The 24,884-nt window shown below is 42.8% G+C and overlaps 1 protein-coding gene across 1 annotated transcript; it reads right to left on the minus strand.

Annotated features, from left to right (window-relative positions):
• Positions 1-891: 891 nt before the first annotated feature.
• Positions 892-24,560, minus strand: LOC126390393 (lysyl oxidase homolog 4-like). Its single transcript, XM_050044675.1, has 14 exons — positions 24,293-24,560; positions 23,578-24,203; positions 22,735-22,946; positions 12,532-12,570; positions 12,218-12,425; positions 10,471-10,651; positions 8,825-8,979; positions 8,555-8,722; positions 7,847-8,009; positions 5,580-5,823; positions 4,559-4,674; positions 4,030-4,166; positions 1,113-1,224; positions 892-1,008 (listed from the first exon to the last, which is right to left on the minus strand). The coding sequence occupies exons 1-14, from the start codon at positions 24,558-24,560 to the stop codon at positions 938-940; spliced, it is 2,700 nt and encodes an 899-aa protein (XP_049900632.1). The 3' UTR covers positions 892-937.
• Between the last annotated feature and the right edge of the window lie 324 nt (positions 24,561-24,884).

Genomic DNA, 24,884 nt, shown 5'->3' on the forward strand with positions numbered 1-24,884 from the left:
CTTTCACTACCATTACCAAGTCCTGTTCAAGGCGCAATACCGTGGTACAACCACATCTCATCTGATGTTACCGATGTTAAACAGGTCAAAAAACAAACAAGAGAAAATATCTGTCATAATAAAATTAACAATACAAAACACAGCCACACAGGGACAAGTTTCAACTCAAAAGTACATTAAAATTCTGCATAAATTAAGAGACCTAAAGAACAATATTCCAGAGAGGTAATATAAAACTGTACATGACAATACATTTGCAATACATTACAATATTTATTCAAATAAGGCAAAAATAGCACCATGAAATTAAAAAAAAAAATCTCATTTTAACCACACAGTTGTAACAGTAAATACTGCATTAGTAATGTGGACAGTGAAAGCACAGGAAGCATGTACAGAGTTTGGTTGACAGTCTGATACCTGGGTTGATATTACATGGATGACAGCCTGATGGTGTACTGTAAAAGTAAAGGATGTGTTGTTCTCATGTGCCTTCACGTCATTACTTTGTTAACTGTGGTTTATATATTTTGATCAAGGGAATTCAATTTGTTACAAAATTCAGCACACGCTTTTGAAACTGTGAACTACTCTACGTTTTATCGTGGTGACATGATGCTTGTGAAGACCAACTTTGGTCGTATTTCTTAACTTGTGGTCTTTTCCTCTTCCTACATGTCTCCTTAAATCTCTTTGACTTTCTAACAGGAACAGTCATTGCAGATGACAATCAGTCACAGGATCCTAATTAGTCATATTTGCGTGAAGTCTCTCCCAAACCATACCATACCAGTTCACCCCCCCACCCTCCTCCCTCAGGCCCTCATTTTTCTATTTACTGGCATGTCATTGTCATTCAACCTCCTTCCCATGGCATGTTGAGGTGTGGTGAGGAGTTGTACAGTTGTTCTGTCCTTAAATCTGCATGTTCCTTAATTCACAGGAAGTTGTTGGAGATCTGACGCTGGTGGTCAAACAAGTCCTCCACCTCTGCGCTGTAAGCATCACCTGATGAAAACAGACAAAGAAAACAAGTAGAATTCATAGCAACAAATAGGGGAAGTATTGAGATGTAAAAATGCATGTGCACTGAAAAAGTCTCCACACTCTACCTGCATGGCATCCGAACATATAAACTCGTGCTCCGTCGTACTTGCATCTGCAGCGCATCACGTTGTTCTGGAAATCAGACTCAGCCATGTCTAAGGAAGGGTTGACCTCCACCTGTAAAAGGAAATAGACGAGAGACAAGATGGACAGGATTTCAGACAGGATTTATTAAAGGACGACTTTTAACAATATGCAAACCCTACAAAGTATAATAAGTATGTTAGGTATATATTTCAACTTTGTAAATAGCCTATGTAATGATAGGTGTCCTGTCCTCCCTATTTCCCTCCCTATTGCAACAGTTGCACAGAAAAGGCTGACTCGTCTCCACAGCTCTTTGCAACTGAACCACTTGCAAAGGCAGTTATAACATCCCAGCTTGTAAAGCCCAGCTCAGACCAAAGATTTGTGACCAGACGAAACCGTTTTAGAACGTTACAGAGAAAAGTTGCAGTGGTGTGAACTAGCCGTCTGAGCTCGACTTAAGCCAGCTGATGGTGTCACCTGCAACTTTTGCAGCTGGTCAAATAACCTGCGGCTGGTTTTAGAATGTAAATCACATTATCTGTTTCAAGCCAATCAGCTTGTAGTGAAGTCCGCTGGTCAAGCCAAAATAACTGCAGATGGCATGTTTGCTTGCTATGGCAGGTGCTCTGCCCACGCCAAGCTCTCTCATTCCGTCCTTATGTGTTCTGGTGTCGGATGTATTTTAGAAGCTACAAATTATATTCAGCCACAAAATAAGCCAGAAAAGCTGCAATCAGAATGAAAACACAGAGAGTTGTTGCATAGAGATGATACACCGTCTCATCTAGTTGCATTGGCTGGCTGGTTTTTAGAACGTTGCAGAACAGCATATTGCAAGTAGTTGCACATTTCAACTCATCGCAGATCTTTGGTCTGAACTGGGCTTAACAGATGCACACATGAGTTGTATTTCCCTGTATGCAGATGATATTATATTATATTTGTTTAAAGTCTCTGTAAGCATACACGTATGGATTTTTAAAATCAATCAAAATCAATTATTTATAATTAATGGATCAAAATCCAAGCAAATGCCTCTTAATACTGCAGCCCCAACACTGAACCCTCCCTATCATCATAAATAGATTCTAATTCTGCCTAATCGTGGAGGGACTGTTTAATAAAATAAAAGAAACAAGTGAGAAAGCAACACTTCACGTCAGACAGTTAGGAAACAACTGGTCTTCCACAAGTTCAACTGAGAAGCCACAGGATTATTGTTCTCTCCTTTTCTATAAGGCTCGTGATGTATAAATTAGGGGTTCAAGTGATGCATGACATCACTTTCCACTGTTATCTCCATGCAGTTAAAAAAAGGGCCAGAGATGCAGATGACAGTTTTGGGTTTGGATTTAAGTCGCAGCCTATCATTAGGCTGTAGCCATGGTTGGTTGCCATGGTTTGTTGTTTTCCACCCTGTCTGCCTGCCTGCAGTATATAAGAAAAGCACACAAATGTATTTTCCCGATGCACACATCAAACAGATAACCTGACCACATACTCAACAAAGCAACCCCGTTTCATTTTTTAAAGTACAGTATAAATTTTGTGGTGCCAATTATATTTACAGGCAAAGATTTGAGATGTAAAATATTCATAATTATGATTCTTTTTCATTAAATTCTCAACCAAATTTGGTGTCAAGAGCTTCATATATTTTTTAATATTGCATGTAGAGTGCAGCCAATAATTTCAGCACATATTTTATAGTCCCAGTGTAAAAGGCCATATTTACTGGGTGGCAGCTGATGCCCTTTTAAAAGCTCTTGTAATAATGTGAAACAAAGGGCCCGCAGCCTTTTTTACAGTACAATGAAAGGTCGTCACTGTCATGTAAAAAGACTGTGAGGTTGTGCAGCTGATTTTCAAATGACGGAGCAATCAGGAGCAATCAAGCTGAGGTGGATGTGACTCATCGGTCTAAATGTATAGTCCTAAAAAAGGCCGCCACCCTGCGATTCTTGGTAAAGACTCAGAGAAACACCCAGCTGCATGAAAGACGAGTGAGCATCTGCGCCCTCCCTCCGTCTCTCACTTCTTACACAAATTTATGAGCAGCTCAACTACTGTTCAACCGCAGTCATGGCCACAAAGTGCCACTGGGTCACGTCGTCGTGGTAACAGTGGATCTTTGCTTTATGACATGCGTGTGGTTTTATCTCTCAAGACGTGGCTCGTCGCATGCGTATGGACGGACCAGCCCTGCATGCAGTTTACACACGTGCAAAAGCAAGTCACACGTAAACATCTTGATTTTATGTAAACACTCCGAAAATAATGACAAACTGTAAACATCATCACTTTGCTGCCACCGAGCTGCCGTGAAAAAATAGAACAAATGACAGAGAGGGAGGACAGATGAGTAGGTCACCACAGCAGATTGGATGTCTAGAAATGGACGAGACATGTAACAAAGTCTGCTTTCAAACACAAAACTCTCTCTGCAGAAATGTAAAGTGCTGACAGAGCTGTTCCACTGCCAATAAGCACTGAGAGGGTGGACTAATAGCAGGTCTACTTTCTATATAAATCCAGACTAAATTCACTTTCCTTAAATATGCACACACCCTTAAAACTACATGCATACTGTACACCTGAATGGTACACCAGCCAAGAGCCATTTAGCCCAAATTATAGTCTTTTAACTTTTATCTCATGTGCCCCTTCAGATGTTGAAACTCTGTTGAAACTTTTTTTTTTTTGCTTTCACGCCCGATCTAAGAGGTTGTGTAAGCTACTTAGATGATGCGATTTCACCATGAAGATTGAAGGTAGATTATTTTTTTCTTTGCACTCTTATTGGACTAACAGTTTCGCAATTAACTCTACAGACAGCTGCGCAGACCGCAATAAGTGATATTAAGATTTAGAAGATGCTTTCTTTTTCCTAACCTGGAAGATGTATTCACCAGGTCGTATGTCTGTGACGTCGATCCACTGGCAGTCAATATCGTGGCGGTAGGTGTCCCAGCACCCAACTGAGATGCCCTGCTGACCCATGTTATAGCAGGCGTACCGCTTATGGATACCTGGTAGAAAAAAAAAGTTGTAAACAAATGAGGAGGTATAAAAAGAGACAACTGTAAAGTGTAAATCGTATTCGCTGTCAGTCGCTGTGGATTTGAATTTCTACCGCCAGCCTGAAATTATAACAAAATGATTTAGAAACCAGATCTTTTTTTGGAGACTTTCAAATGAATAGAAAGGATCTAAGCTGTGTAAAGCTGTCTGGGCTCTGTGAAGCCAAGATCAATTTAGGCTTGGCCCCTGATCTTACAGTCTGACTTTGAATGCTCATTATGGGATTTCAGCTTTGCACTTTTATGTATTCTTGATTGTTTGTCACGAACTCTGCTCTCGTTTCCAGATGTTTCCCTCAGGAAGCAGATTTATGTGACATTAATCTGTAATCATGTCTTACCATCAGGGCAGTAGGTGTCCTCCAGACAGAAGCTGGCCTTGTGACCTTCTGCCACCTTGGTCCCGTTGAACGTCAGCAGGTCGTAGTGGGTAAACACCTCAATGCTGTGGTAGTGCCTGGGAATTGGATCAGGATGACATGATTAATGTGTGAAGGAAGAAAAGGAAGACAGAGACAGATCTCCATTTAATTTACTGCGTTTTTTGTGCACACCTACATCACCCTGTGAAAAAAAACCCCTGAGGTTCATCTGAAATATAGCAGCCATAAATCCTGCTATGTTGTTGCAAAGGCATCAATCAGATCACAGGCAACAATTGTTAAAAAAACAACAACACAAGTAGGCAGATAGATATCAGTTTGGTGGCACTCTTTCTCTCATTACAGAGCCATTCCCAGAACAGACTGTACCAGAAGTCAGACCATGTGTTTGCTGGTTGAGGAGGCAGTGATTGGGTTGTGGCTGGGAGAGACACCGAGCTGTGCCTCTCGTTTTGGGACACGAAACCACAACCGCAGAGATAAGAAGCCAGGGTGCTCTGAGTGCAGTCATGGCTCTGACTGTAACAACTGGGTGACCAGTGAGGAAGATGTTTATTGTAAACATCATTTTGGAGGATAAAAGATTGTGTTTATTGAGCTAAATAACAGACTTTTATATGTGTTGGGTTATTTATAGTCCAGCACTGCGATGCAATTTCATTTGCCAAATCTTACAGGCCCATTCATCTTTTGCCGCAGTCAATAAGTTTTCTGACTTCTGGTAGCACCAGTGTTCTTTAAGTGCTTCTTTTTTCTCGTGCCACTTCATTATGGTGCCCAGTCCTGAGCCACGGAGGTTATGAAGCTTTTTATTTCCAACCAAACCCTGCAGCAGCTAAAGTCACCACATAGTTACTCCCTATCTGGCTGAGGGCGTAAAATGAGCAGCTGTTGGTTAAAACGAAAACCTGAAATCTCCTCTGAGTGACACAATGGCTTGGAGAAAACACTGTCAATGTCTCCTCCCCTCCAGACTTACCTGTGACACTGGTGCCATGTCCAGCTTTCTCTGCTGGCTCGGGGTCGGAAGTCAGCACGGCCCAGGTTCATGATACGGGAGGAGAAGCGGAGCAGGCGGCGATGTCCGTAGGGCCAGTTCATCCTTGCGGCAGAGGAGGACAGGCAGTTCTCTTCATTAGCGCAGGTGAGCAGGTGGAGGGGTCGGTCCTCCAGGTAGGCCGTCTCCTGAACGAGCTGAGCATCCAGGACGAGGTCAGGAGCAGCTGCAGGGACAGAGGGTCAGAGTTTAATTACGAGAGAACTCTATTGATTTATAATTGCATTTCCATTGGCATTGCGAGTCATGATGGACTATTAAAGAGGTTTCTTTTTACTCCACTAGACCCCCCAAAAGTCCTCCAGAATTTGAAGCCTATTTTCCTCGTGGCCAAACAGTGGAATTACAACTTCTGGGTTCATCATGTAATGCTATTGGGCCCAAAAAGACTTTCTATGGACTTACATTGGGAAAAAGAAATCTGTAAATGATTGGATAAGTTTTTAATAGCGTCACAGCCCATATGAGATTTGGTCTATTTGATCCGATAACATTTGGAAAGTCTAGAAGAATTCTATTTCCATTAAAGTTAGAGGAGAGCTAAACTGGAAGTTAATCACTCGGCTGGCGAAAGTCTCTAGTGTGCCTGCTCTATGGACCAAATGATGCGGAAAATCCAGGTAACTTTACACCCAGGAGGTCAAACTTTTTTGGCTTCATGTGCCACTGAGCTACTTTCATAGAGATGAGCCCACCTCCCAATCTGTATCCAGTTCTCTTTATACATCCATGAATTCTTCTTCCTTGTCCAAACCTGTCGCCTACATCACCCACAATGCAACCCAACTACCAACAGTTTAGTCAAAAGCTGTTTTCTCATATGAACTCCTGACAATATCCAGAGAGCCAAGTCTGGACATTTCAGGAGATTGTCCATGTCAGACGCAGTCTAACAGTCTCAGGCTAGTGTTGGTACCCGGGGAGAGCGTCCAGGAGCAGGGTATGAGGCAGAAACCACACTGCAGAAATCACAGTGTTTTGTTTACATAGCCACAAACAACCAAGTCTCTTCCTGTTCCTAGAATTTGTCTGATGTCTGCATCGGTCCTTACTGACAGAAATTCCAGAATCTTTTCTTCTCTCCAGTTAGACATTTCTATTGGCGTCCTCATGTAAATGACCCTTCTTCTTCAACCTTGGATGTTTGTGTTCTTATGGTTTTGTGCGCACGTGGGAGAAAATTGCCTTCAGGGCTTTCTGCCATAACGCCCTTTCTGGCAGTAATCCAGTCACTGTAACACAAACTAGGGATGATTGAGTACAGAAGTATCTGCATCTGTATTTGTATCTGTTCAGCCAAATAAAAGATCTGCGTCCATATCTGTACTTAAAATGGGCGGGGTATATACTATATGTGGGTGTGGCCTAATCCTGAAATGGGTGTGGTCTAACAAAAACTTGTTATTTTAAGCCTGAAATCGATACGGGTTGATCAGAAGTTGCTATATTCATTATTTATCAGAAAACTATTTACAGAACAATCTCAGGGGTTAGCTTCAGATCATTTTTTTATCACAAGTGTAAGATATTTTCCTTCATCATGAGTATGAATACTGATGCATTTTACTCTGATTATACTTGTAAAAAAATGCATGAAAACCATACATTATTATACAAGATACTTGTTTCGTCCGAGTACTTGGGCCCATGCCCTGAAAGCAACTCCACTCCAACTCCACTGGACATTATATGGGCTTTGTATTAGGGAGCTGGCAAGATACAGTCTGTTTAAGGTCCGGTCCAGCAGATTTGGACATTCACCTCCTCACATACAGCTCCTCTATATGTTGGGAAAAGTTCAGGGTTGCAGTGCATGTGTGAAAGTGGCTATAGATACAAATGTGTTATGCTAACAACAACTAATGTAGCCTCAAGCAGAGACGAGGAGCTGGCTACAGAGGTCTGGTAAGCTCACTTTTTTCTTACTTCACACCTCAAGATTTTGTTTCATTTTCAGACTTGCAGTTTTCAGACCCAACCGATGCTGACTCAAGTGACATCACTGGAGGCGATTAATCAAACTTCACGCAGCTCCTTCTAAAGCCACAAAAAGCTTGTTGCGACTTTTTTCCATAGAGCAGCAGTGTTCCCCGAGGCACTGATGTGTGAAATCTGTGCAGTTCCCCTTTAACAAACATTGCACAACAAATACAAATGTGTCCGTGTGTGTTTGCTGGTTTTGGACTCACTTTCTACACATGTGACTCCTGCAGCCCTGCCCTCTCCTCCTCTGGGACAGTAGACATTTGTGTTTCTGCGACACTGCTGGATGGACATCTCAGTGCCGATGCAGTGAGTTCCACTCAGAACCACCTCCCCAGCATCTGCAGAGCCAGGCCAGTACCAGGTCTCCTGCACAGAGACACGAGAAGGGAACAAATTCACACACAGAATCATAAGTTTGTTCAGTTGTGTTAAACACTTATGGAATAATGACAATAAGACGTGAAAAATGTCCAAGCTGAAGGCAAACTCTGCTATAAAGAAAGAAAAGCCATTTTTTATAGGAACTATCAGTGCACATTATCACATTTTCCACTCTTTTTCACAATTTTAAAACTGCCTGTTAAATGTTCCCTGCAGCCCCCGTTTAAAACACACTCACGCTGCCCTTTCCATGCACAGTTCTATTTTCAGTCTGTTTGCTCTGTGAATTTCTCCTGATCTCTCTTCGCCTCACTTTCCCTCTTTTATTTTCGGTGCACTGGAAGTGGACGTTTGAGAAGCCTGTAATTACCTCAGGCCTCAGTAATAACACAGCACAGACACACAAACAGCAGGATGGAGAGAGAAAGAGGAGAGAAGGAACTATAGGAGCACACAGAACAAAAGCTCAGAGACCAAAGAGGAAAAAACGAAGCAAAAACTTGCAAAAAAAGTTCTAATCTGTTGTTTACCTGATGAGCTCTTGATGCGAAGCCTAAGCCCAGTTGTCGACAGACCACCATGGCCTCATTGATGCCCCAGTTCTCGCTGCAGACGGAACCCCAGCGCTTCACCCCTCTGACCTCCATCAGCACCTCCACACGTCCCTCTGAGGGCTCTCTGCCTCCTGCCAGACGCACCTGAAGGTTCAGGGAGGAGACAGTGTTTTCTTGTCAGTCACACTACTAAATACCTGTGTGTGTGTGTGTGTGTGTGTGTGTGTGTATGCGTGTGCTTGTGACCGTGGCCTGCACGCCAGTGTTGGGCACGTTGCAGCGTACAGCTACATCCTGGTTGTGTTTGCAGCTGTAAAGCGGCACCTGTCTGTAGACACACTCTGTAACCGACCTCTCCCTGCCTGTGCACTGCACACTGTTCATATGGATGGGGCCGGTACCTACAGAGAAAGGGCGTGGAGTTGATTGATTCACATGTGTCTTACAAACCATAGGCCACATGCAAAAAGACATGAACATGCACATGGTACTTAAAGGAACCTGATGGCTCTGCAGCCACAGATGTCCACAGAGAAGGATTAAAAGCCCAGACATGATCGGGACCTCTGATGTGGCTCTGAGCTCAGCCAGAGAGCTTTCTGTCTAAATTACTGTACACTCTGTGCAGCACCATGCACACCAGGGCCACGCTTTATAAACTAAAATAGTAACAAAAATGGCAAAATGGAGGAAAATCTTTGAACACATCAGTGTTTTTGTGTAGGTGTGTGAGGCCCAGGCTAAAGCCCTATAATTTGGCTTTAAATAGCTAATGATGTCATCAAGTCCAGCTTCAAGCTGCTCCCCTCTGACAGCGAGCCTTAATGTCACTCCTATAATGCACAGAGTCATCTCCTATATGTTCACACAGCTCTGGTAAACTGGCCTGAGACTTTAAAAGCCACAGTGCTCCATTTTGACACTTAACCATGTTCATTATTTAGACATAACTGCAGTATAGCACCTACTTTAATAGAGCCCTAAAGTAACACTCAAATGAATTTCCATGAATTACTTCATTAAGTAAAGTAGAGAGAAGGAAATGCAGCCACCATTATGGGACATGCTATGTGCTCGTTTGGGCAGAAAGATAATGGGAGGAAATGAACGTGATTACAGAGTTACTGCAGAGGTGCGGCGAGAGAAAAAAAAAGGACAATAACTGTGTGTGAAAGTGTGTGAAAGCAGGGTCTCTTTCCTAGGAAAATGTTTAACTCTATTATTGCTGGACAGTTTAGCGGCTGTGCTCTCATGCCCACAACAAAAGCAGTGCCAAAGTAATCACAGTCCTGCTCACTGCTGATTGCCTGACATCCTGATTTCAAAGCTGAGCTAACTTTTTCACATACAACAGGTTTATTTTGACAACGACACATGCCACTGTTTTTGTCGCTGGAACCTCCAAGCATAGTTTACACTCGTATAATTGGTCATGGGTAGAGTTCCTCAACAATCAGCTCCTGCGATAGAAGCAGAAGTCAGGCTGTAAACATTTTCTCTGGGTTTATTTGTCTGCTCAGGCTCATGGTTCCTGGAGTGCTGCGTTTAGCAACAGACATTTAGGCTGAGAAGTGTTTAGTCTCCAGGATCGCTGAGCTAAACTGATCATACTCAGAAAGCATGGAGTACTCACGCGCTGATTCAAAGTTTGTACTATTCAGCACATAGGTGGCTATCAGATCTGTACTCTATGATTTCCTGAATGAGGTTATCTGCTCACTTTAGGATAAAACTACAAATAAAGTTATAGTTTTGTTTAAACATACAAATGTTCCCCACCATGACCTCACCGGGCATGGTGAGTGAATGCATCACTGGAAAGCACCAGAAAGACTTCAGAGTGCACTTTATGTACACTATGTGTGTGGCTATGTTTATGTGTCCTATCTTACCCTGTCCCAGCTGAGCCTTGGTGAGCGCCTCTTTGGCTGTCCCAAAGCCCAGCTCCCTGCAGACCACGCTGGCCGCAGTGATGTCCCACAGGTGGTCACACACGGTGCCCCACTTGCCCTCCCTCAGCACCTCCACACGGCCCTCGCCGAGGCGGGACCCTGCCTTCAGACGCACGACAGGCTGGAGGAAAAAGGAAGAGTTTAGGTAAGAAATGGAGGAATGTGAATTGATTTGAAAATGTTATACTTGGCATTTGGATGCTCTGCGCTACATTCTCAGAGCAGTTAGACGGCTTAATAAACCTTATATCAGCATGATAATGATATTTGTAGATGTTATATATACATTTTACTATGAATTTTTTTTGTCTAAAATCATATTGTTCTAAAAGACATTTCTTGTTAAAAAAAATATATAAATGTTAATCTGAGATCCTTGTGTCGACCTCCATGGGCTGTTCCTTTTGCTAGGATAGTTAGCTTAGCTTATCTTAGCTTAGCTTAACACGGACAGAAGGGGGTCAGGGGACTGCTAGTTTGGATCTGTCTAAAGTCAGCCTGGTTAAAAAGACCATGTAGAACTGCAATTTGTAGTTTTGTGCAGATTAAACAATCCAGATGTAATGCGTTCATTAGTGGTGCTGGCAGGCAGATTTTGTCACCTATGAACAGAGCCAAGCTCGCTAGTTCCCTCTGTTGAAGTAACCAGTTGCTGGTTGCTCAGCCCGGTCTCATAGAAATACATGAAATGGACATTCAGTTCAATTCAGTTCAGTTCAATTCAATTCAATTCGATTCGATTCGATTCGATTCGATTCGATTCGATTCGATTCAGTTCAGTTCAGTTCAGTTCAGTTCAGTTCAGTTCAGTTCAGTTCAGTTCAGTTCAATTCAATTCAATTCAATTCAATTCAATTCAATTCAATTCAGTTCAATTCAATTCAATTCAATTTAGTTCAATTCAGCTCAGTTCAGTTCAGTTCAGTTCAATTCAGTTCAATTCAATTCAATTCATTTCAATTCATTGTTAAGAGGTTGTATCCATTTCAGGTATTTCTGTGAGACTATGTTGGATTGCTTCATAAGTACTGCACTGATATGAGAGTGATATCAATCTCATCTAACTCTGGAAGTAATTCTAGACCTGGCACATGTTATTACATTAATGTTAATTCGTAAAATTACTTTGGACAGAGCCATGCTAACGCTAGTTTCCTCCTCTGTGTTATCCCTATGTTCCCAGGGTCCTATGTCTCTTGATGTAAACTTATAATGTGAGACTTCAAATAGCAGAAGCACAAAGATTTATGGATGTTTTCGATGCAGTTTGACTGGTAAAAATCAATTCAGCCACTGTGAAGATGTGAGGTAATAAGAAAACTGTCTTGCCTGCAAATTTGAGGGTAAAGGTTTCAAGGTAGGTTGGTGATTTCAACATATTGAACCACATACTTTGAACATTTAGCCTAGGGAAAGACATTACTGAGGATATAAAACCCTTTGAAAAGTCTCTTCAATGTGTCATATTAAGAGGATATTGAGCTAGGGAACATTAATTCACTCACCTTTCCTCCTGCTTCCAGTATTTATGCTAAGCTGAGCTAACTAACCTGGCTGTGGCATCATATTTAGTGAACCAACATGAGAGCGGTATTGATCTCAGCAAGAAAACCAATAAGTAATATGAAATATTAAACTCATCCTTTGATTTTAACACATTTGTTTCAACATCTTCCTGCACACTAACCGGCACGGCGGGTGGTGCAGGTGCTCTGCCATAGCGTGTGAACTGGGATCCAGGGACACAGCGGACCACAGCGTGCATGCCGCCACGGCACGGTACATCACTCCTGGGGAGGGACAGCAGGACCTGACACTGCGACAGAGAGACCTCCGTGCCCTGACATTGCATCTTCTCCACCCAGTAGGCCTTCTTACCGATCTGTGTCCTCAGCCTGGGTGGGGAAAGAGGTGGAGGAGAAGTTTATTTGGGGTTTGCCACACTGCTCATAATCTCTGAAACACAAGTTAAATCCTTCAGAGAGCAGATGTTGACTTTACCTTGCGGATGGATCGGCCAACTTGGAGTCCCACAGTTTCCTGAAAGAATGAGAACATCACACTCCGGAGTTACAACTGTGCATCTTTACATTGTGTAGACTAAACAACCAGCTGCCCTACACACACAATCCACTCTTTTGTCCACTCACATCTTTCCTCCTCAATCATCCTCTCTCCTCCTCTCAACATCCCTACTCCTCCATTCTGTCCATCAAACCTTAAATAAACAAACTGAAAGCTATGTAGGAGACACAACATGCTGGGAAGGGCGTGTGTGTCTTTGGATAAACATAGTCCTCATGTAGGAGACGGGGAGATTTACAATAACGGATCACATAACTCCCTCTTTCTTCCTTTCTTTCCTCTCAAACCACCACCTTCTTGTCATAACTTTTTTTTAGATCTTCCATTTCTACAGTCAGGCGTATTTCTGTTTCAGTGTTTGTCTATATGTCTACAGTGGATGTCTGGTTTGGGGCATCCATGCGGAAAAAAATCCTAAAAATATGAATAAGCCACTATACATTGATCCTCTTCCTTATTGAGGTCTGCCAACTCCAACAGGGTTCAGTAAACGGTGTCTAGCTTCATGGATATTACCTTAAACTAGAGTCAAACTGTAAAGGGAAACACTGTGTATACACAAAATGAGGCCCCCTACGCCTGGGCACACACACACACACACACACACACACACACACACACACCATGCTTAAACCTAAAAAGTGAAGAAGAAAAAAAGCGAGAATTCAATAAAAAGAATGATTCACAAACCAGGCAGAGTCTGGGAAGTGTCCCTCTGTGACACACACTCTCTCTCTCTCTCTCTCTCTCTCCCACACTCACACACACACACACACACACTAGAGCTGACCACTTGCATCGACCAGCGCGACCACAGACAGGTGCAGCATGACTGACGCCCTTCATGAATGTGCCTGAATTAAATGAGTCACAGCACCAAGTATAGACAGGAGCAGAGTTTACTGTACAACCAGATTCATGATGCAATTAAATATTTGGCAACCTAAAACGGGACATGTTTCCTCTCCAGGAGAACCCCAGTATCCTGGTAATCCACAGGTTGTCATACACAGTAGTACCAACGTTAGATGAGAAATGTGTTTGAGGCTGGAGGGGCCCACAATAGAAACCCTGAGCCAGACAAACTGCTGTATGGAAAAAAATATCTGGTTCTTTAGCTGGTAAATGCTCCACTGTGTGTGTTCACCAGCTAGTCACTAACTTTATCTGTTGTTTGGTACAGAGGATTTATCAGAGCAGGTCTCTGCTGCTGGAAATGGAGCTGACCAGAGTGGCGAGAGTGAACCTAAACAGTAAAGATGCTAAAACAGTCCGTAGTAGAGTGATAAGTCTCTGTGGGTTTGTTAGCAACCACTAGAAATGTAATAAAATATATATAAATAAATTTTGAATAAATAAATTTCAATCTAAGTATGTTTTATCATCAAAATACTACTTTCCCAAACGGTTCTAAAAACGTCTCACATGACCTGACGTAGGTTCCTGCATGATGATGTTGCTATGTTTGCCTAAAAGCCGCTTCTCAGCAATGCAATACAAAAATGTGGTGCAGAAATACGGAAAATTGTGCATTTACCCCATGACAACTATGCACACTGGGTGCAAATTATCTGCGTTGCTGTGTTCCATTTCAGTGAGGAAAAAAAAATGTCTTCCTACATAGTGCCAGTGTCCACTCCACCCAACAAAAACCTATCCAGGCAGAGAATGTTCTGAAAACAAACACCCATTGCTCAAAGTCCTGTTCCTCTAAAAAAATACACTCTCTCCGCAGTTACAAAGATACATAGTCTGCAACTACACCACTCAGTAATTTACCAACTACACTTTTTGGCTGCTCCAAACATCAGACCTCTGATCTGACAAACAATCACCCGTCCATGATGAAAGGGAGTAGCTTGTTCTTTTCAGGGGATCGAGCTGTCACTACCATCATAATATCACTGCTGCATGGAATGCTACAAAACAGTCGAAGCCAAGCAGGGATTGAGGTCCGTGACTATCACCTATTGGTCTAGGACGTTTTTCTTAGCCATTTGCTTCTGCGTGTTTGAGACCCTGTCCAACATATAACCTGTGCATATCACCTACACTATCATCACTGTATCCCAGCTGAGGCAGAAACCAACCTGATAAAACACTCCCCATTTTGACAACAAGCTAGCTTTGATCCAGAGTTATGATGTCAGTTGGAACAAAGGATTTCATTGTTTAAACATATATTTCTGCAGGTGGAAATTGGACTTGGAAATCGAGAGCATGAATGGGGTAGTGGAAGAGCAGCAGTCCTTGCATTCTACAGAGCATGCTCTCAACATGCACAAAAGCAACTTGGCAAGATGGCGCACGCTCTGCTGCGACAGCACGGACTGTACTTAGTTTGACTCCTTGAATCCGAAGCCATCAAAATCTGGCACTTGGGCAGTGACTTGCAGCCTCAGACACTGACATAAAAAGCTCCCCTTTAACATTGGCATGATATATGGCCAATTGCCATCATAGTTTAACAGTGCTTGGCGGCATCAGGGGGAAACGCGGTGGCACAAGAACGAAAGTTAGGGCGGCTAAAGTCTGAGTGGGGAGGACGGGAGTGGTGGTTAATGGGTCCAACAAACACCAACCTCCGCCCAGAAGAGAGGTATTCGCATACGTAAGATTATGAAGCCAAACCCTGTTCTTTTTTCTGGACGTGGAAGGCCCATGACCAAACGTAGATATGTGACAAGGTCAGAGTGAGAATGTGTTGTTCTTCAAAGTAAAATTACAGTTTTTGTCAAAGGAGCTGAAGTTGAGTTGAGTTGAAGGGAGCGATATAACAGCTTCAGTTCCTGTTAGAAAGGGCTGTCCGACAGGAAAGTTGAGTGGTGATAATATTCTAAATATAGCGTTCACTTTTACTGAGATTTGTTTATTTTAGGTGGTCCTTTCAGTTATTACAATAATCAGCGCTCTATACTTGACTGCTTTTTGCTTACGGCTGAGTGGAAGTTTCCGTTTGAAAAACCCAAAAAGACGGAGTCTCCCTTTAAGTCCAGATTTTCCTGAGGAAAATATTTAACTTTTTACCCCAGACTTTCTAGTTTTCTAAACTTTCTTTGCTACTAAAATGCACATCAGATGAAACATTGCAGTAAGTATCTCTCTTTATTTCTCTGTTATTTGCTTTCGTTATTTCTGTTCTTTCTCCTTTACAGCCTCTGTGTAGGAGGATAGATTTTTCTTCATGTTGATGAGAAGTGAGAGATCCTACGGCTTCTTCGTGCAATGTAAATAGGAATATGTATGAGTGAGCTGTGTGTGATGGTGTGTATTTACTTGTGTGAATCTATCTGTGTGTGTCTGCACAGTTTAAAATGTTTCATAACTCGGTGGTAAATCAAAATGAGAGAGACAGACTGTAAGGGGGGTGTTAGTTCATGGCTCGGAGGAGAGGGTGACGGGGAGTGCTACCCATATAATTGCCTGCTCTGCTTGGCAGTGTCTGCTGTGCGGTCGAGCAGTAGCATGTTGGTTCACACACACCAGACATGGAAATATGCACGTACATATCAACTTTCCCTGCCTTGCCTCTGTAAAAACAAAAGGTCTGTAAAACCCAAGCGTCCTTACCCGACGTTACGACTGCATGCTGGGAAACAACAAGCGAGTGATGTAAGTCTCTGTGAACTGGGCAACTTTTATGGGCATCGTCTGACTTCACAGGACAAGGGAAAGCGGGTTGCCTTGGTTTTCACTCAGACACATTTTAGTTGTCCTACTGAGTGCTAAAAGCACGGTGGGTGTTGATCTTTGTCAGGTCAGAGACACAAGTTGGAGCAAGGAGATTTAAAAGAAGGGAGGTGAACCGCAGCATCGAGCCTCAGGCACAACAAACAGGTTGTGACCGCAGCACTGCTGAATCCTTTTAACCAGGAGAAGACTGTCTTACTTCTCAGGATCTTCAGCCTTGATGCCAAGTTTTTTTTTATGCAACCCTGACCACACAATACCATAAGCCACACTGGGGAGAGGATCTGACTGTCAGGAAGGCAGAGATAACCTGTTATTATACTGCATGAATGCAAAGCTGCCTGACTGGAACAATCGGCTCAGCAGGTTACCACACTGGCTCCACAACTGACTCTCAACAGTCCCTTCAACCTCCATGGAACGAAAACTCAACAGGGTCATAATGATGTACTTTCCATGAAATGTGGGTTTTAGCATAATTGCCACAAAGGCATAAAAAAAAGCTGTAACTGAGGAGGGTAGAAGGAGCAGGGGGTTAAAGTAAATTAGAAGAACTGAAGTTAGTGTCAGCCTCAAAGAGAGTGTGGACGTGATGAAACAAGGGAGCTGGAAAATGGCTTTAGCACTCGCCTTTTGTAAGCACAGCAAAGTGGGGGAGTATTTAAAATGCTGTAAAAATGCACTGAGCAACTTAACAGGCCGAGACAAAGGCAGTCACACCAAAAAACAACAACCACCATGGCCAGAGAGGGAATAAGTGCTGACACAGCAAAGGGTGTGCAGCAGGTTCAGTCAAGAGAATATTCTAGTGGATCTCTCAGACCATAATTACAGCTGTTCCAGTGGACACAAACCCCAACGAAGAGCAGGCATGGACCACTGCCAACACAGTGGGTAGCACCGGGAAGATGTGATGTGACTGTTATCGTGTGTGCATCCATATAAACAAAAGTTTACAGCCACGCTAGGAGCTCTGTGAGGCTGCACTTGAGCACAACAAAGCTTTGAGTACAATTCTTTACCTCGGACATAAACCAAAGCATCGGACAAATTGAAATTTTGACCTGATATTAGCACAAGATGGAAAGTGAAAGGATAGTAAAAGTTACCACAATTCGTCATGAGGGGGGCATGGGTAGCGAGATATTGAAGTCTGGATCAAATGTGATGGACAGTAGCGTATCCTCATACGTATGTGATATCTAATGAATTAGCGCCCCATAAATGACGTTGTGACGTTAAGTACTTAATTAAAGTTTTGTACTTAAGGTCAAGATATGTACTCATGTAAAGTTATATACTTAACATAAAGATTCGTAGGTTGTGTTAGGGCAAGTTAAGTAATGTAGGTTAGGTTAAGGAAAAAGTTTACAGGTCACAAAGAGCTTGTCCCAGTACCCACACTTCCCTTAGAAATACCCACTTGCACTTGGTTGTGCGTGTTCACATTTAGGCTAATGGTGTCCCAAAACAGAATTGAGATAGTGGAAGTGGTTTCCAACACTTAAAACCCGCCCTAGATTCCAAGGAAGCCCCGACCTACACTTTCAGCGAAGTGGAAGATAAAATTTCCCAGAACACCTTGCAAAGTCAGCAACTTCTGCAAGTTTTGGAAAACAATTTGTTACTGTCCGATCAGAATATAGGCTATACAACCAACAGATGGTTGGACTAGCGTAAACTCATCAGCGACTCGGTTGAACACAGCGTCAAAATATTTAAACAAATTGACTTCCCCGAACAAAATCAATCATAACTAGAAGACGTCGTAGGCGCCTCCTGTTTTCAGCATTTCTTCTCTGTTGATTCATCAGATGGAGAAGAATAAACATAGCACATGCCACAACACAAATTCAAACCTGAATGACCACCGGTATCTTGCGTCGCTACTACGCTCGACGTATGCCTGCACGTTGGCCACGCCAATTTGCATGAAGTGGTGTCTCATTTCTGAGGGAAAGATTTCTACCCTAATATTTCTCACTTCCCTCATCAAGGGTTATCTTGCAAACAAGGGCACTCAATACCATGTGGAAGATTTAAGGGGTAGAAACGAGATTGGGCCAAACACTGGTGTCCTAGGGGAAAGTCCTGTGTCTGTTTGACCCAGCACATTGGTCACGTGATTGCAGCCTTCCAGATTATGTAGGTCATATACAAATTAGTAGCTCATGATTCTGTGTATTATACACCAATGCTGGTGCATTACTTTTTGTTAGTATACATACAAATAGTGCTTGAGAACAGCCTGTGGACAGACTGTCCGACCGACATTGCCATCCCAGTGACTGCTGTTGCTAACTTAGGGTTTGGGAGTAATGAAATGCAAATAAATAAATAATGTATTTAAAATACAAAATATGAGTAACTGTGTTGTGGTACAGTTAAATAAGTGGTATTCCGAATACAGGCACTGTCTTTAAAAATAGATGACTTGAAGGGATTGCTTTATTTGTTTTTATTTTCTTTGCTCTAACACCGTGCCCAAACTGAACGTGATGCGAGTGAGAAACTGTTTGATAGTTTTTTATTGGAATGTCCTACCTAGCTGCGAACGACCCAGCAGTGCTTTTTGACCTAATTTTTTGTTGGACGCACTGTTTCTATTTATACCTGTTGCTCGCTTTAGAAGCTTCACAATAGACAAAGAACGGCTGATTGGTGAAGAAAAAGTAATCCAAAGTATTCAGAATATGTTCCTTAGTTTGAGTAATCTAATGGAATTTGTTATGAAGTACATTTTAGGGCTATATTCAGTAATCTGTAGTGTAATACATTTTAAAAGTAGTACTAAGCACTGTTCTAACTGTATAAGATACATCACAATTTCTTTCTCTGGAAACTTTTTCAATAGGACAATCACCAACATAAATACCGGTTTCAAAACTACCAGATGCCAATAACACACCTCACTGCTTGTTCAAAAAAAAACCTTTCTTCTCAGCTCAGATGTTTACTCTTGGACAAAAATGGCTGCTCCACTCATCTCCCACGTAGCTGGGTGGAGGTTGACAAAAAACAAACAACACTCTGGCCTGGTCCAGTCTTTACACAAGCTGCTGGTCGGGTTGTTGGCACAGAAATAGGATGTTTCTCCAGACAACTCTGAGGCGTTTCTTCGATGTTGTTGTCCACATTAGCATGAGATTTAGACAGTTAGCATGGTGGACAACCAGCTAACCACCATCTTGGACTTGAAAGGTCTACTCGACCACATTGAAGCATCCATTCAAGTGGAATTCTGAAGTTTTCTCACAAAGTACATGGCTTTTAAGAAGCTTTAAGAGATAACACACTATAAGAGAGTGTTCTTTATTTCTAGGCTGTGGCCGTGGTGGTGAACAGGGCAGCTGAGGAAAAGCAGTCTGTATCCAGTTGCCAAGCAGAGCAGAGCAGGACACAAGGGGTAATTATTGGCGACATGGAGAGACAGATGGTGTAGGGCAGGCCAGCGGTCAGTACAGTCGTCCTGTTAGCCAAGCCATAAAAAGACCTCTGTGGGCAGACAGACGGACACACAGAGGGATGTGTTTGCGTGTGCGCAAGCGTGCATGTATATTTGCGTATTTATTTGTATGCGCACGTGGACTTTGGACGTACTTTGTGTAAGGTTTCGTAGTGCGAAGAGGGTGGAGGCAGACATGTATTAGTATGTGTGTGTGTGTAAGTGAGGTATTGGGGGTTTTTCTATGGTATGTGTGTAAGGGCTTTGAAGGTTTGTGTAGGTACTAAAGTGGGTATTTATGGCTAAAGTTAGATGGATGAGCTGGATTTATAGACACAAAATCAGCATAACAACCTGACATTAGTAGAGTAAATGATTTGTGTTTGGGGGAGAATCAAAGACTTATGATAACATACAACAAATAGAAACCAGTAGTCTGTTTTCTTTTCCTGCTAGCTTTGTAACTCAATGGGTTTTCTGTCTATACGCTAAACTAAGTGCATTTATGACTGTAGCAAAACAGCACATAGCACATTGTATTTTTAGCAGAGAGAACACTGTGTTTGTTTTGTTGGGATTCAAAAGCCACAGCTCCCATGCAACAACTAACAGACTACCAAGGAACAAATATTTGTTTTCTCTTTGATAAAAAGACAAAGTGTTCAAACTTTACAGTATCAGATACCCAGTTGTTTAAGCCTGCATTAAAGGAATATTTAACCCTCCTAATGACTGTGTCTGCGTCACTCTGCAGTTACAACATCAAAACACCAGTTGGTGGCGGGGTTTCTGTGAAGTGCTGTAAAGTTTAGTTTATTCAAAACACACATTAAACACACTTTAAACATGGCTTAATAGAAACAATTTCAAACACAAGTACACAAACTGGCTTCACTATAACTCGCAGCATTCACAGACAAAGCACTTGTCTTTATCTGGACACATTTCCCCCACAAATACAACGTGCTAATGTTTTTGGCACAATCCTGTGGGACTTTACATTGTATAACTTAGCCTAGCAGCTAGCCTACTTTTCCTCTACTCATATAAATCCAGGGACAGCAGCAACATCTAACAAACGAAACATCACAAAATTCGACTCTATTACGACTCACAAGGTTCACTGTGTCTTATTTTTAACACATTTTCCAAACAAATACAACATGCTTATGTTATTAGCACCAGCCTATGGCATTTTACATTGTATAAATTAGCGTAGCAATGAGGGGAGATTTCCTCTGCCCATATGAAGTTAGGATAAATCACACACAAGACTTAAAATGCTATTTTGTGGAGGCTATATCATCGTCACAATTTATTGTTTCTTATCTGTGAAATTAAAGTATATAAAAGCTTTGTTTCCACTGAGGGAAAGCTTACAAAAATAGACAGGAAGTCTGCCTCACCGTGACATGTCGTTACATTTCTGAGGAGGTGCATGGCATAGGGTATGTGTATGGTGTCGATCCGATGTATAAATCCCGCTTAAATCAATTACTCACCCAGTGTTAAGTTGAATTTGTTAAGAAAATTTTGTTTTACTCTCATGCCTCCCCAGTGAACGAAGAATCCAAAAATAGAGAAAATTCTTGTTGAATTTTAGTTTTAGGAGTCCATTTTAACAGCCAGACCATATTAAAATATCATTTTACAAAGTCTCACACAACTCATGCAGTATAATCCAAGTCTCATTTATCCAGGCCAAATGCTCAGCACTACCCAAACACATGCATTTTGCGCAACGTAGGCACGCTGCTCGTCTGTACTTGAGACTATTTTTGCAAGAGTGTTTAAACTGTAAGGTTTTAGTGAAAACACATGTGTTTGGGAAGCACTGAGCATACGACTGGATAAATGAGCCTTAAATTATACTGCACGAGTTGTGTGAGAGTTTGTAAACAGATGTTTTGATATAGTTTTGCTGTTGTTAAATGTAGACCCTTATGACTTCAATTGATCAAGAATTTTCTGTGTTTTGGATTCCTCGTTTAACGTGAAGGCATGCGAGAAAAACAGGTTTGTTCACTAATTTAGCGTATTTAGCATAAGGGTGAGTAATTGACATACAAATGGTAATTTGGTGGGGAAGTATTCCTTTAGAAGATTATACTTTGTCCAGCCGAAACAAGCTGCGATTACAACACTGACATATCATCACCTTTACAGTTAGCATGTTGAAAGCGTAGCAAACAGTTGCCTATATTTACATCTGGCAAATGCAGCACAACATTATGATTTGATTTGGACTAATGTGTCTGTTCACCTGATGAATCCCAGGCAAATATTCATCAATGGTTTGGTCTCCACCAACTCCTGAAGGAAATATCTGTCTTTTTAGTGGCTAAATGCTTCACTGTGTTCATCAGCTAGCTGCTAACTGTGTCCGCTTGGTGGTGGAGAGACAGCAGTGCAGTTGTTTTTAGAGCTGATAATATTGGTAGAGACATGATTGCCTCACCAGCTGATCAGAGGAGAGTCCTCAGACTTTAAGAAATGCCACTTTGCTTTAGAAAGTGCTGCCGCACACAGTTTTCACTGGGGGCATCTTAATTATATGAGATTAGAAACTATATAAGGGAGGTTTCATGTAAGGACACACTCCATGATGATGATGATGATGATAATCTTGTAGTCTAGATCTGACATTAATAACATACTCTCAAGGACTATTTTAAAGGTCTGTGTAGAGGCCCACTCAGCCAATGGGGCAGACAGGCCTGGCCGACAGCCGGCCTCGGCTAATGCCACAGTGGATGTCGTGCCAAGTGTGGTTGTACTAATGACAGCAGCTGTGGTTAACCTCTACTACAGGGGGGATGGTACAGTAATGGGGCCGCCTAATCCGTAAAGGGATGTGTAGTCCACTGCACTTTTCCATCCCTTTCAGAACCACACACACACACACACACACACACACACACACACACACACACACACACACACTTCTTCCTCCTTCGCCATCATTTCCACTCTCACACACTCACCTGTAGGCGTTTTGGTCAAACGCCTCTGCAGCAGGGAATCCTAACATGCCACAGACGACACGGCTGCTGCTGAGGTCCCAACCATGGCTGCACACATGACGCCACCTCCCAGCATGCCTCACCTCCAGCACGCCTTCCGTCACCAGACCGCCATGGTTGCCGGACAGTACAGGCCGTAGACGAGCTTCCTCTAAGTGAACCCTTTCAGAACCCTGCAATTTTTTTTTAAAGATGATTAATTATAGAGTATGGGAGTGCTTTATCCTAAGTAAAGACTGGCACGGGACAAAAATGGATCTTTGTCATGCACACATTAATGAACATGACCTCATCTTTGCTCAAACAACACTTTGTTTAGCTAAATATCCGCAGACAGCACACAATTGAGAGAAGAATAACATGATAAGGTTACACGCCTATCATCACGCTCTTTAATCATCCACATTACATAGGCAGCAGGAAGGAAACTAACAGAAAACACAGAGTTTGGCTGATGTGTCAGGATACGTGTCATGGTAAAGAAAGTTGTGAACCCTGCAAGTTGAAAAGAAAGGAAGCCAAACACAAGTGATAGATGTCTTTCAGCTTCCTTTGGTCTGAGTTTCTTGCATGTTTTAAGAGAGGGACTGTTGAGCCTCTGGTGGTTGGGTCCTAAACTTAAGGCTACATAAGAGCTGGATCTGGAGAAGGTCTGGTTTTAGGTTTGTCTCTAATTATACATGTCCTCTGGCCTGTGTCTCCGCAAATGACAGTTGTGTATGGGAGTCTGAATAAAACTATGGGCTACTTCTTTGGTGTGTACTAGAAGTTGTGTACGTGTATACATGTGTTTTTTTTTGTTACCTGTGTGTAGTGCGCATCAGTCTCCAGTCCCACGTTTGGATAAACAGGGTATGGTTCGACATGATTCCCACTGAGCTGCTGATGCCGGTCATTCCTCCGCTCAGGCTGCCTGTTTGTCTGTCCCTCAGCCTCTCGTCTTATTGCTTGTGGAGTGGACCTCGCTGTCTCCAGTCTCTGCCTGTAGGATGCACCGTTTGCCAGACGTGAAGGGAGCTGGTGCCCCTGTGGCAGAGCCGGGCTCACCTGTGGGCTCGGTCTGGTACTACCTCGATTCCGTCTCAAGATCTGGATCTCGTGGCCATTTTCCTGTGGGGAGATGTTGCTGCGACGGGAAGAAGTCGGGTTGCGATGAAGGGCAATCTCATGGCCTCTTGCAGAAGACGAAGTGATGTGGGCTGGGGGCGATGGTGGTGGAATTCTCTGTCTTGGCTGGCTTGGCTGGCGCCTGGATGATGGAGGAGGCTCCTCCAGGGGGACAGCGGGGGAGCCTGGTCTCCTTTCTTGGCTGCAAATGACCCCCAGGTCCTCAGCATGGGTGCAGTCATTGATTCCCCAGCCATTTGAGCGACAGTTTGCAATAGAGGACTCTGTGCCCGTGCAGTGCACATTATCCAACCAGATCAAACCTAACAGCAAGAAAGGGTGGTAAGTTATTGAATCAAAAGAAATGAAAACTTTAGTAGCAAGCTATTCCAAACTAAACGATTGGGCATACCATGACCCTCGCCGAACTTGGCACTGTGCGCCCAGGTCAAGCCACTTTGAAAGCCCAGCTGTCGGCACACCACATTGGCCAGGTTAAGATCTACGTCATCGTCACACACTGTGCCCCACGTGCCATTGTAGAGCACCTCCACACGTCCCTCGTTTGCACCGCGCCGGCCTCTACCTGCTAGACGTACAAGCATTCCCTGGGCAGACAGCGGAGGGGAGTAGAGGAGAAGCAGGAGGAAGAGTGTGGACAGGGAGCTGAGGCACAGCATCCTATAGGGAACAAAAAATGCACAGTGGAGAATGAAGAAAGAGCTGATGGGCATTGAACAGAAATGATGTGACATTAGATAAAGAGAGGGGAAAACAGAGAAGAGATATGTAAAGCAGGAGCCCCTAAATACATTATGCACGTGTTGCCACAAAAATCCAAAAAATTACACAAAGCCATGGAACTCACATTCCATACTCTGACAAAACATATAATTTGAAACTTCTCCTCTAACCCTAATGGGACATTCCACAGTAAAAATGAAAGATTGATAGATGTTTTTATCCTTTAAAATAATCAGAGACGTTAAAGGACAGTCAGGGAA

This window comes from Epinephelus moara, chromosome 5 (genome assembly GCF_006386435.1).
Source record: "Epinephelus moara isolate mb chromosome 5, YSFRI_EMoa_1.0, whole genome shotgun sequence".
Lineage (NCBI taxonomy): Eukaryota > Metazoa > Chordata > Actinopteri > Perciformes > Serranidae > Epinephelus > Epinephelus moara.